This window comes from Salvelinus alpinus, chromosome 28 (genome assembly GCF_045679555.1).
Source record: "Salvelinus alpinus chromosome 28, SLU_Salpinus.1, whole genome shotgun sequence".
Lineage (NCBI taxonomy): Eukaryota > Metazoa > Chordata > Actinopteri > Salmoniformes > Salmonidae > Salvelinus > Salvelinus alpinus.
Genome location: NC_092113.1, coordinates 17363916 through 17377665, shown reverse-complemented (window position 1 = coordinate 17377665; position 13750 = coordinate 17363916). Strand labels below are relative to the sequence as shown.

General features: G+C 41.6%; 1 protein-coding gene across 5 annotated transcripts in view; it reads right to left on the bottom strand.

The window, feature by feature from the left end:
• Positions 1–13750, bottom strand: part of LOC139557318 (band 4.1-like protein 1) — a 107525-nt gene that overhangs the window by 17302 nt on the left and 76473 nt on the right. For 2 of the 5 annotated variants that reach the window (XM_071371963.1, XM_071371967.1), the window contains exons 11-14: positions 12730–12905; positions 8471–8676; positions 5707–5745; positions 256–414 (exon numbers count right to left, since the gene is read on the bottom strand). In XM_071371963.1, the coding sequence (XP_071228064.1) occupies positions 256–414; positions 5707–5745; positions 8471–8676; positions 12730–12905 (580 nt within the window). The remainder of the gene's footprint in view (positions 1–255; positions 415–5706; positions 5746–8470; positions 8677–12729; positions 12906–13750) is intronic. The other 3 variants (XM_071371964.1, XM_071371966.1, XM_071371965.1) reach the window with 3 other exon arrangements.

Sequence of the window (13750 nt, the reverse complement as noted above, 5' to 3'; positions counted from 1 at the left end):
ATCCACGGCCCCAAATATTCTAATGAGCGCGGCCTCTACATTATGAAGTAGCTGGCTTGGTGTAGGCTAGGCCGTGCTGGGCTAGCCCGTGAGGGGCTGGTGTTGGCTTGGTGTGGGCTAGTCCGTGCCAACATTGCCCACAGAATACCCACAGGGGGCCAATGGGGTCATGTTTGCTGGGCTGGTGAGAATGAGTATACAGTAAGATTCCAAATTAAAGTTTTGGAAAGTAACATCGCAAGGACCCCCCCGTACCTGTTTCCTCTCTGGGGTGCCTCCAGGTGGCGTGGCTGTGGACAGGCGTTTCTCCCTCTGTGACAGCTTGCTGTTGGGCTCCCTGAGAGCTCTCTTTAGTTCGTTGATGCTGGCCTGGTGCTTCTGCAGGACATCCTCAGGCTTGTCCAGGAACTGCTGCTAGATAGAGAGAGGGAGAGAGGTCACAGACTGGAGTTAGTATTCTTCCTACTTCCATTTCAGACATCTCAGGGATTGAACCAGACATGGACATTTGAATGAAACGGGCTGTGTTAATGGTCAATTATGTGTTTGCAATTCTTCATCTCAAATTCCACCTCCATTTCAATTCTGCTCGGAGCTCACAACATGGATGTTACAACAAACATCCAATCTGTTTCTGATATGGGCTAAATAATGAGACTAATGCTGCTATACATGGATGAAGAGTATAGACATGGACCCCATTACACTCCTCTTGAGTAATGAGTACATCGTTATTTATCTGCCCTGGAATTACATATTTCTGGCAAGCGATATCTTGAATATTCCAGATGACCAAATCACACACTATGAAAGACTTTAAAATCAACTGATGTTATGTCATCCTCAGTGGTAATGTTATCTGATTAATATCTTTCAATCACGATGACATCATGTTAATGACATTTTTATGTTTTCCTTCAAGGCTTGCAATACTTTATTGGGTAACACTTTACTTGACACCCATGGTCATAACTATGTCATAATATGTCATAACAGCTGACATAACTTGTCATAACCTGTGATAATATGGTCATAATATGGTCATAACACTGTCATGACACATTTATATTTGTTGTGACATATACTGCGTTATTTTATGGCTGGTTCTGACACCTACATAAGAGTGTAACACCCCACAAAACCTACCACGGTGGCTATTTTACATTATGGCTGGTTATGACGTCTACATACTGTAAGAGTGTCAAAACCTACCACACAAGGCAAAACATTCCATTACACCATAGCTTAAGTGTCAACAGAATGTTAATGTAGTATATATATGTTTTAAATTTACCGTATTAAATTATCATTGTAATTGCGCACACATTGATGTCAAACACACTCCAATTCGCTATAGTGGAGCAGTTCAAGAGTTTCAAGTTCCTTGGTATCCACATCACCAAAAAACTATCATGGGGTAAACACACCAAGACAGTCGTGAAGAGGGCACGACAACACCTTTTCCCCCTCAGGAGACTGAAAAGATTTGGCATGGGTCCCCAGATCCTCAAAAAGTTCTAGAGCAGCACCATCGAGAGCATCCTGACCGGTTACATCACCGCCTGGTATGGCAACTGCTTGGCATCCGACCGTAAGGCTCTACAGAGGGTAAAAATGTCTTTGTCAAAGACTCCATTCACCTAAGTCATAGACTGTTCTCTCTGCTACCGCACGGCAAGCGGTACCGGAGCGCTAAGTCTAGGTCCAAAAGGCTCCTTAAAACTTCTTCTAACTAGGGGGTGCAATTTTAACATTTGGCAAAATATGCGTACCCATTTTAAACTGCCTATTTCTCAGCCCCCAAAACTAGAATATGCATATAATAGTCAGATTAGGATGGAAAACACTCTGAAGTTTCCAAAAATGTAAGAATTTTTTCTGTGAGTTAAACAGAACTGATATTGCAGGTGAAAACCTGAGAAAATTTCAAGCAGGAAGTGGCACTCATTTTGAGAGGTCTGTGTTCCAATGCCTTCCTATCGCATATGTGAAGTCTCATCAATAAGACCTCTTTTTCTATGTCTTCCCTAAGGTGTCAACAGCCTTTAGACATAGTTTCAGGCCTTTATTTTGAAGGATGAGCCTGCAAGAGCACATTGGGTAAGTGAACAGGTGGGGGCTCTCCGGGTGATTTTTGCGCAAATCTGAAAGGTAGCCATTGTCTCTCTCGCTCCTAGTGAAAAGCCAACTTTCCCGGTTGATTTATTATCGAATAGATATGTGAAAAACACCCTGAAGTTGGATCAAAAACAACGTTTGACATGTTTATGTGGACATTATGGATATAATTTGGAATTTTTTCCGCCGTTGTCGCGAACGCTTTTTCCAGTGGATTACTTGTGATGACGCATCAAACAAACGGAGGTATTTGGATATAAAACATATCTTTATGGAACAAAAGGAACAATTGCTGTCTAACTGGGAGTCTCGTGAGTGAAACCAACCGAAGATCAACAAAGGTAAACGATTAATTTGATTGCTTTGCTGGTTTTTGTTACCGAGTTACCTGGCGCTAGCTGTTCTTATTGTTTTGTCGAGCGATCGATACATTTACACAAATGCAAGTATTGCTTTCGCTGGAAAGCATAATTTCAAAATCTGAGACGACAGATGGATTAACAAAAGGCTAAGCTGTGTTTTGCAATATTGCACTTGTGATTTCATGAAATTATATTTTATGATTACCCTCTGGCGCTAGGCTACGCTATGCTAGTCAGGGACAATTTAAATTGACCCCCCCCCCCTCCCTTTTGTACGCTGCTGCTACTCGCTGTTTATTATCACTTCACCCTAACTTACATGTACAAATTACCTCAACTAACCTGTACCCCCGCACACTGACTCGGTATCGGTGCCCCCTGTATATAGCCTCGTTATTGTTACTCTTATTGTTACTTTTTATTATAACTTTTTATTTTTGTCTACTTGGTAAATATTTTCTTAACTCCTCTTGAACTGCACTGTTGGTTAAGGGCTTGTAAGTAAGCATTTCAGGGTAAAGTTTACACTTGTATCCGGCGCATGTGACAAATAAAGTTTGATTTGAACACCTACGCTCTGTTGCTGATGACTGGGATGAATAGAGGAGCAGATTTCAGGAGCAGGACAAGACACCCTCTTTTTGACTGATGACTGATATAAGGGCATGTACGTATCATGAAGTGTATTTTCTACAACTTATTTAAAATATGATGTAGGTGTCATAACCAGCCATAGCATTACACAATATACAGTACCAGTCAAAAGTTTGGACACACCTACTCATTCAAGGGTTTTTCTTTATTTTTTACTATTTTCTACATTGTAGAATAACAGTGAAGACATCCAAACTATGAAAGAACACATATGGAATCATGTATTAACCAAAGAAGTGTTGAACAAATCAAAATATATTTATATTTGAGATTCTGCAATGGAGCCACCCTTTGCCTTGATGACAGCTTTGCACACTCTTGGCATTCTCTCAACCAGCTTCATGAGGTAGTCACCTGGAATGCATTTCAATTAACAGGTGTGCCTTGTTAAAAGTTAATTTGTGGAATTTCTTTCCTTCTTAATGCGTTTGAGCCAATCAGTTGTGTTGTGACAAGGTAGGGGTGTTATACAGAAGATAGCCCTATTTAATAAAAGACCAAGTCCATTTTATGACAAGAACAGCTCAAATAAGCAAAGAGAAACAACAGACCAGCATGGAGGAGGAGGTGTGATGGTGTGGGGGTGCTTTGCTGGTGACACGGTCAGTGATTTATTTAGAATTCAAGGCACACTTAACCAGCATGGCTACCACAGCATTCTGCAGCGGTATGCCATCATATCTGGTTTGCGCTTAGTGGGACTATCATTTGTTTTTCAACAGGACAATGACCTAAAACACACCTCCAGGCTGTGTAAAGGCTATTTGACCAAGAAGGAGCGTGATGGAGTCATATCAGATGACCAGGCATCCACAATCACCCGACCTCAACCCAATTGAAATGGTTTTGGATGAGTTGGACTGCAGAGTGAAGGAAAAGCAGCCAACAAGTGCTCAGCATATGTGGGAACTCCTTTAAGACTATTGGAAAATCATTCCTCATGAAGCTGGTTGAGAGAATGCCAAGAGTGTGCTGTCTTCAAGGCAAAGGGTGGCTACTTTGAATATGTTTTAATTTGTTTAACACTTTTTTGGTTACTACATGATTCCATATGTGTAATTTCATAGTTTTGATGTCTTCACTATTATTCTATGTAGAAAATAGTAAAAATAGAGAAAAACCCTTGAATGAGTAGGTGTGTCCAAACTTTTGACTGGAACTGAATGTCACAACAGATGTAAACATATGGGTCATGACAGTGTAATGAGCATATTATGACAGGTTATGACAAGTTATGTCAGCTGTTATGACATATTGTGATATGGTTATGACCGTGTCATAACGTGTTATGACACTGGGTGTCAAGTCACTTTATTGCAATACTGTATTTTTATAATGTAGCTTAATAGAGACTGTGGCTATAAAGGCGATAGAACAAAAATGCAGAATACTCTGTCCGCTACTGGCTTTGTCTATGTTAACAATGTCCAAACCTACAACTGAACTTTTACAATAAAGTTGTCCTTGGTTGTAAAAATAAATAAACGCAAACAAACTGAGGGGTGGACTGAAGCTGTACTGAACAACATATATTGCTGCCCTTACTGATCGACACAGTCACGATGAGATACACAGCACAGCACATGACAGCACACCTGGTGAGGGGTCACAGAGAGAGAGCACAGGCACAGAGCAAGGGGAAGCAGTACCTCCTGTTGGGGGCATGGGGTGGCCAGATCCTGGTCCGACTGGGGGAGGGGAGGGGAGGGGGTGGGTGGAGCAGAGGCACAGAGGAAGAGGTGGTGTGGGGGTGGGGCACGTGCAGAGACAAAGAGGCAGAGTACCGCAGGTGAGTCAAGAAGGCAGGCACATATACACACACACACACACACACACAGACACAGAGGTTGTGTTGGTAGCATCCACGCATCTCACTGAGACAGTGAGTTCGTTCGACGATGGAAACATCTAGCATTTGGAGACAGATGTACAGAGAGATGTAGACTGGTGAATTACATAAATGCTGTAACTGAGATATTTGTAGGAAGGACTCAGAGTCTCGTGCTATATCTCACTCCAAACATTCCAATGGCAAAGTATGAAAGATCAGCATTCAAGGACCTAGATGTTGTCATTGATAGTTCAAAGTGAAGGTTTTAAATGGTGTTTCCTTTTGTATTATGGAGATGAATGTAAATCAAACACAGTAGTTGTGTTCAAGCTCAGCTAATCCTTCTAATGACAATGTACACATGAAAATGGTAATGGACCCATTATTGAACACAGCTGGCCACTCAGATGCACTGAAATGAATTCCCTATGTAGACATTTTACAAACACTGACCAAACACAGTCTAAATACCTTGATAGTACCCAGACTTCATAATGCCATTAGCCTACCCTAGACTACTACGACGGTGATCCAATTTGAAGTCAAGTGATGTGATTTAGGCTGTGCACAAAGCCAAGGGATCTAAGAAAGCCATGACTGTACTGTCCATGTGGAATCACACTTGGAGTAATAACCTAGCTACAAGTCGGAACAGGCTGAATAAAGATATAAACAACACAAAAACCCAGAACAGACAGACAAACAGACATAGACAGACACTAGTCATCACAAACGAAGTACCTCAGGCTTTGAGTCTACTGGCGAGCCTGCCTCCTCACCCTGCAAGGGAGAAGGTGGGAAGAGAGAAGCGGTTGTTCAGTGGGGCGCAGGAAGCCACAGCAGGAAGAGGAGAAAAGGAATTTAAGGAGAGTGAAGGGTGCAACAAGGTGAGGGGAAAGACAGCATGTTAGATTTGAAGAGGAGATTAAGGAAACAGAGCACAGAGAAGGGCATGAGTTCCACGCAGAGGAGCAGAAGGGAGGGAAGAGAAGAGGAGCCGAGGAGAGAGGGAATATGGATTAGACTAAAGTGAATGCAGGAGAGAGGGATGAGTGTAAGTCAGGGGCTCACATGATGGATTTTCTCACTGTGCTGCAGGTTAGGTATTCTGATATTTCAAAAAGCACTTATTTAGACATTGATGGAACTGGAACTACAAGGGGAGGGATATGAGTAAAATGAATCGTTCTTCTCTGTATCTTATGCATATAATTTAGAAAAACCAGTTAGGTACGTACATTTGATAAATAACCACAATTCCAACAAACCTGAATTTAACTTACTAACCAATGGTCTTGTTTTACCAGGTTCTTTTGTTTTCAATAATATTAATAGAGTTACAATAATAAAACGGAGTGGCTGTGTGGCCAAAAACATTGGACGCCTCTTCCAGACAGCTTAACAACCGAAGCTTCTGAGCATGTGTGCGATTCTCTACTTTTATCTTTTATGTATCTGCTGCTCCCTCCACTGCTGCTTCCCCCTCCTGTGTGTGTGTTTGTGTTTGTGTGTGTGTGTGTGTGTGTGTGTGTGTGTGTGTGTGTGTGTGTGTGTGTGTGTGTGTGTGTGTGTGTGTGTGTGTGTGTGTGTGTGTGTGTGTGTGTGTGAAATTGGGAGTTAGTGTTCAGGATTCATTTAGTTTTATCATTTTTGGATACATGTTAATGCCATATATTTTCTGTGGAAAAATCAATACAACCAAGCAATCAACTTGTGAAATTGGCTAATAATTCACTAAAGCATAAACAAAACTGCCTCACATTGTATCCTGGTGTTGCCTTGCATGCTCTCCCCACTGAATAGAATGTATCCCGGTAACATCCATGTAGTTACCAACACTATAATATTCCTCATGAAGGCTGCTATTCTACCTGTAAGAAAACATTTGGGCACAACACTACCACCAATTCAGCCATAATAAAAAGGGGGATCTAACAATACATCCACGTTAGGTAGAAAGCTAGACTTTCACTCACTGTCATGTGAATTTGGACAGTGAACGACATTGGCTCTATACCAGGGGTGGGCAAACTACGTCCCGTGTTGTTGACAAACAAATCGGTTAAAACAAAATGTGTGAGGCCCTCCGTTGAATTTCAAAATCCCGATGTGGCCCTTGAGCCAAAACGTTTGCCCACCCCTGCTTTATATTCAAGTATTTTCGATTTGAGATCGAATATTTCATAAGAGGCGACAGTACACAATGTCATCTTTTATTTGAGGGTATTTTCATTATCTGTTTTACCATTTTGAAATTAAAGCAGCTAATGGCCGTGTCTGAAATCTGTCTTGCCTACTACTTACTTAAACTACATACTATGTACTAATAGTACTGCATACTACTTAGAACATACTGTTTAGTAAAAACGTATGCAGTAAGCAATAAATATCAACCTATTGCTCATCCATACTGAGAAGACGTCATCTAATGCGCATTCACGCTTGTTCCCCGCAATTTGTTCATTTTTGTAGAGCGAGTTCCCTATTCTGATTATCAACACACGTGGGTATGAAAATACAATTCTCTTCCTTTGTGCAGCGATTTCTACTAGATGAAACGGTGAATTTTCACATTCTATAAAACATATAAACTATAAAACTATTTTCGCATACCCAAAAAGCCTAGCATTTGGGACTCAAGGGTATTCGGACACGGCCTATGTATCTAGTCCCCCCATTTGAAGAAGTCTTAAGTATTTTGACAAATTCACGTATAGTGTATTAAATAAGTCAAACGTGTAGTATTTGGTTGCATATTCCTAGCATGCAATGACTACAACTACATTTGCAGTTTTTTTGGTTGTGCTTTGGGTTATGTTTTTCCCAATAGAAACTGAATGGTGAATGATGACTGAAGTCATTTTATTTCTTAGTGAGCAGATAAGATTTTTCTGAAACACTTCTAAATGAATCCTGATAATGCTATGATTAAGAAAAATAATGAATGAATCATGATGAGTGAGAAGGTTACAGAGGCTACAACAAAACATGCTAATCTCTCACCATTACCAATAACAGAGAAGGTTAGCATTTTGGAGGGGATATGATCTTTGTGCCTCTGTAACTTTCTCACTCATCATTATTCACGATTCATCCATTATCATGCTAGCATCCACATTAATGAAGAAGTGTTCAGAAACATCTTCTATTCTTACTTACAATACAAGTGACTCCAAAGTTACACAATATATTATTCACTATTCAGTTCCTATTGGGCAAAATATAATCTGAAACACAACCAAAACAAACTGCAAATACGTCCAACGAGTTTGTAGAGTCACGAGCTTGATGTAGTTATTGAGTGCAAGGAATATGGGACCAAATAGTACGAAACGTTTGACTACTTTAATACACCGTGAATTTGTCTAAATAATTACTTACAAAATGGCAGAAAATGATCCTTTATCCTTTCACCAGTGATCCTCATGATGGAGAGGACTCAAGGAAAAAGGGAGCCATCATCTACTATGATTATAGGGTCCGCCACCCTTGCCTCGCCTTGTACCTTCAGCTCCATGGTCTTGGCGGACGTGGCAACACCATCAGTCTCCTCGTCCTGATCCTGGTACTCCTGGTCTTGTTCCTGGTAATCCTGATCCTGGTCTAGGTCCAGACTGCCCTCTTGTTCCAGGTCTTCTCTGGACAGGAACTGGGTGTGATCACTGGAGCTGCGCTGGGACAGCTGGTCCATGCTGTCTCCCAGGGCTGAGGCTGGGCAGGGGGATGGGGGTAGGGCACACAAAGGATGGCGGAGAAAAGAGAGAAAAGCTAGTCAGCCTGGCTCACAGAAAGCAAGAGAAAGGTCAACATTGTCTGTACAGTAAATTATGATTGATCGAGATTACAATTTGTTTACATTGACATCCATTTTACATGTAAGTATTTATCTCCTTACAGTTGAGGCAGGGTAAACTGATTCAGGAGTCAGAACATAGATTATGGCCAGGAGTCATTCAAAGGTGCGTTCATAGCCATGGGAAGATGTTTGGCTGGGGATGCATGCACTACATTGGTCCGCTAATACAGGACCAGTAAAGGCCCAGTGCACAACGTTTGTGAATATTTATTTTTTATTTCCTGATTTGTCAGGGGGTGCTGCAGCAACCTCAGAACCCCTACTTAAAAAAAAATACAAATATTTAACACAGTAGGCCATTTGAGAACAAGTTCTCATTTACAACTGCGACCTGGCCAAGATAAAGCAAAGCAGTGCGACAAAAACAACAACACAGAGTTACACATGGGATAAACAAACGTACAGTCAATAACACAATAGAAAAATCTATGTACAGTGTGTGCAAATGTAGTAAGATTAGGGAGGTAAGGCAATAAATAGGCCATAGAGGTGAAATAATTACAATTTAGCATTAACACTGGAGTGAAAATTGTGCAGATGATGATGTGCAAGTAGGGATACTGGGGTGCAAAATAGCAACAAAAATAAATAAATAACAATATGGGGATGAGGTAGTTGGGTGTACTATTTATAGATGGGCTATGTACAGGTGCAATGATCGCTAAGCTGCTCTGACAGCTGATGCTTACAGTTAGTGAGGGAGATATAAATCTCCAGCTTCAGTGATTTTTGCAATTCGTTCCAGTCATTGGCAGCAAAGAACTGGAAGGAAAGGCGGCCAAATGAGGAGTTGGCTTTGGGGATGACCAGTGAAATATACCTGCTGGAGCGCGTGCTACAGGTGGGTGCTGCTATGGTGACCAGTGAGCTGAGATAAGGCAGGGCTTTAACTAGCAAAGACTTATAAATGACCTGGAGCCAGTGGGTTTGGCGACAAATATGAAGCGAGGGCCAGCCAACGAGAGCATACAGGTCGCAGTGGTGGGTAGTATATGGGGCTTTGGTGACAAAACGGATGGCACTGTGATAGACTACATCCAATTTGCTGAGTAGAGTGTTGGAGGCTATTTTGTAAATTACATCAAGGATCGGTAGGATAGTCAAGGATCGGTAGGATAGTCAGTTTTACGAGGGTATGTTTAGCAGCATAAGTGAAGCAGGCTTTGTTGCGAAATAGGAAGCCGATTCTAGATTACATTTTGGATTGGAGATGCTTAATGTGAGTTTGGAAGTCTAACAGTCTAACCAGACACCTAGGTATTTGTAGTTGTCCACATATTCTAAGTCAGAACCGTCCAGAGTACTGATGCTAGTCGGGTGGGCAGGTGCGGGCAGCGATCGGTTGAAGAGCATGCATTTAGTTTTACTTGCATTTAAGAGCAGTTGGAGGCCACGGAAGGAGTGTTGTATGGCATTGAAGCTCGTCTGGAGCTCGTCTGGAGATTTGTTAACACAGTGTCCAAAGAAGGGCCAGAAGTATACAGAATGGTGTCGTCTGCGTAGAGGTTGATCAGAGAATCACCAGCAGCAAGAGAGACATCATTGATATATACGGAGATAAGAGTCAGCCCGAGAATTGAACCCAGTGGCACCCCCATAGAGACTGCCAGAGGTCCGGACAACAGGCCCTCCGATTTGACACACTGAACTCTATCTGAGAAGTATACAGCCGTGGCCAAAAGTTTTGAGAATGACACAAATATTAATTTTCACAAAGTCTGCTGCCTCAGTTTGTATGATGGTAATTTGCATATACTCCAGAATGTTATGAAGAGTGATCAGATGAATTGCAATTCATTGCAAAGTCCTTCTTTGCCATGCAAATGAACTGAATCCCCAAAAAACATTTCCACTGTATTTCAGCCCTGCCACAAAAGGACCAGCTGACATCATGTCAGTGATTATCTCGTTAACACGAGTGTTGTGAGTGTTGACGAGGACAAGTGTTGTGAGTGTTGACGAGGACAAGGCTGGAGATCACTCTGTCATGCTGATTGAGTTCAAATAACAGACTGGAAGCTTCAAAAGGAAGGTGGTGCTTGGAATCATTGTTCTTTCTCTGTCAATCATGGTTACCTGCAAGGAAAATCATTGCTTGGCACAAAAAGGGCTTCACAGGCAAGTATATTGCTGCCAGTAAGATTGCACCTAAATCAACCATTTATCGGATCATCAAGAACTTCAAGGAGAGCGGTACACCACCAGTACAGAGCTTGCTCAGGAATGGCAGCAGGCAGGTGTGAGTGCATCTGCACGCACAGTGAGGCAAAGACTTTTGGAGGACGGCCTGGTGTCAAGAAGGGCAGCAAAGAAGCCACTTCTCTCCAGGAAAAACATCAGGGACAGACTGATATTCTGCAAAAGGTACAGGGATTGGACTGCTGAGGACTGGGGTAAAGTAATTTTCTCTGATGAATCCCCTTTCCGATTGTTTGGGGCATCCGACAAAAAAACTTGTCCCGGAGAAAACAAGGTGAGCGCTACCATCAGTCCTGTGTCATGCCAACAGTAAAGCATCCTGAGACCATTCATATTTGGGGTTGCTTCTCAGCCAAGGGAGTGGGCTCACTCACAATTTTGCCTAAGAACACAGCCATGAATAAATAATGGTACCAACACATCCTCCGAGAGCAACTTCTCCCAACCATCCAGGAACAGTTTGGTGATGAACAATGCCTTTTCCAGCATGATGGAGCACCTTGCCATAAGGCAAAAGTGATAACTAAGTGGCTCGGGGAGCAAAACATCGATATTTTGGGTCCATGGCCAGGAAACTCCCCAGACCTTAATCCCATTGAGAACTTGTGGTCAATTCTCAAGAGGCGGGTGGACAAACAAAAACCCACAAATTCTGACAAACTCCAAGCATTGATTATGCAAGAATGGGCTGCCATCAGTCAGGATTAATTGACAGCATGCCAGGGCGGATTGCAGAGTTCTTGAAAAAGAAGGGTCAACACTGCAAATGTTGACTCTTTGCATCAACTTCATGTAATGGTCAATAAAAGCCTTTGAGACATATGAAATGCTTGTAATTATACTTCAGTATTCCATAGTAACATCTGACAAAAATATCTAAAGACACTGAAGCAGCTAACTTTGTGGAAATTCATATTTGTGTCATTCTCAAAACTTTTGGCCACGACTGTATACTATGTATAGCCCACAGCTATGGGTGTGTTGCAGCTCTGCACACTGAGCTGCAGACAATGAACCTTTTAAAGGTCATTTCACAGACGTTTGCGCAGAATGCATTTAGGGTAAACCCTTCAGATGTCGGCTCAATTGTAAATTACCTATAGAAGTAAAGTGCAATGTTCTTTTCAATAACGAGCCTAGGATTGATTCCCGGCCTATGTATAACAATGCCCTATGGACATTCAATAATACAACAGCTGTTCTCAAATAGTACAATGCCTGTTTAAAGTTCAAAATAATTCACAGTACAATCAGATGCTATCTATTCTATCTGCCTTCCACTGCAATGTACACTCTTAGAAAAAAAGGTGCTTTTTCGGCTGTCCCCATAGGAGAATTCTTTAAAGAACCCTTTTTGGTTCCTGGTAGAACTCTTTGGGTTCCATGTAGAGGGTTCTACATGGAACCCAAAAGGGTTCTACCTGGAACCAAAAAGGGTTATACCTGGAACCAAAAAGGGTTATACCTGGAACCAAAAAGGGTTATCCTATGGGGACAGCCGAAGAAGCCTTTTGGAAACCTTTTTTCTAAGAGTGTACAGTGTACTGATGCAATGTACTGATGCAAATTTGAAATAACAATGAATAGACAAGAGCCTACTTGACAAAGAGGCATAAGAAAAAAAAAATACAGTGTGGGCCCATATTCTAAGTGGTGAGTATGTAGTACAAATTCATGATGTTATAGTACAGTAATAGTCCGGTCCTTACCTCCGTCCACACTGCGGGGCAGCAGGTACCTCTTGCTAACCGAACGGTCAAACTGCGGAGCTGGCCGGTCGATCAGCACACTGGCCTGACGCGACTGGGCCTGGGTCCGCCCACTGTAGCGGAATTTGGAGCCAATCACCAGGAAGCCCTTGGGAGGGGGCTCTGGAGACACCAACCTATAGAGAGACTCAGTTTTAGTATGAAGGGTTAAAGAGATGGACACTATAATGTTTATCTTTTTTATTACACATTAACACAAGATCGTCATTTTGAATTTACATGTTTAATTACTCTGCCATTTTTAAAGTCATATCCCTTCCGTCCTTGACTTTTCCAAAATAAGTCTATATAACAATCTTAATATCACAAACAGAATTTGTTGTTAAAAGCAGTTTTATTTCTGTACGTGTCTGTCTTTAGGTGTATATATATATATATATATATATATATATATATATATATATATATATATATATATATATATATATATATACAGTGGGGAGAACAAGTATTTGATACACTGCCGATTTTGCAGGTTTTCCTACTTACAACGCATGTAGAGGTCTGTCATTTTTATCATAGGTACACTTCAACTGTGAGATACGGAATCTAAAACAAAAATCCAGAAAATCACATTGTATGATTTTTAAGTAATTAATTTGCATTTTATTGCATGACATAAGTATTTGATCACCTACCAACCAGTAAGAATTCCGGCTCTCACAGACCTGTTAGTTTTTCTTTAAGAAGCCCTCCTGTTCTCCAATCATTACCTGTATTAACTGCACCTGTTTGAACTCGTTACCTGTATAAAAGACACCTGTCCACACACTCAATCAAACAGACTCCAACCTCTCCGCAATGGCCAAGACCAGAGAGCTGTGTAAGGACATCAGGGATAAAATTGTAGACCTGCACAAGGCTGGGATGGGCTACAGGACAATAGGCAAGCAGCTTGGTGAGAAGGCAACAACTGTTGGCGCAATTATTAGAAAATGGAAGAAGTTCAAGATGACGGTCA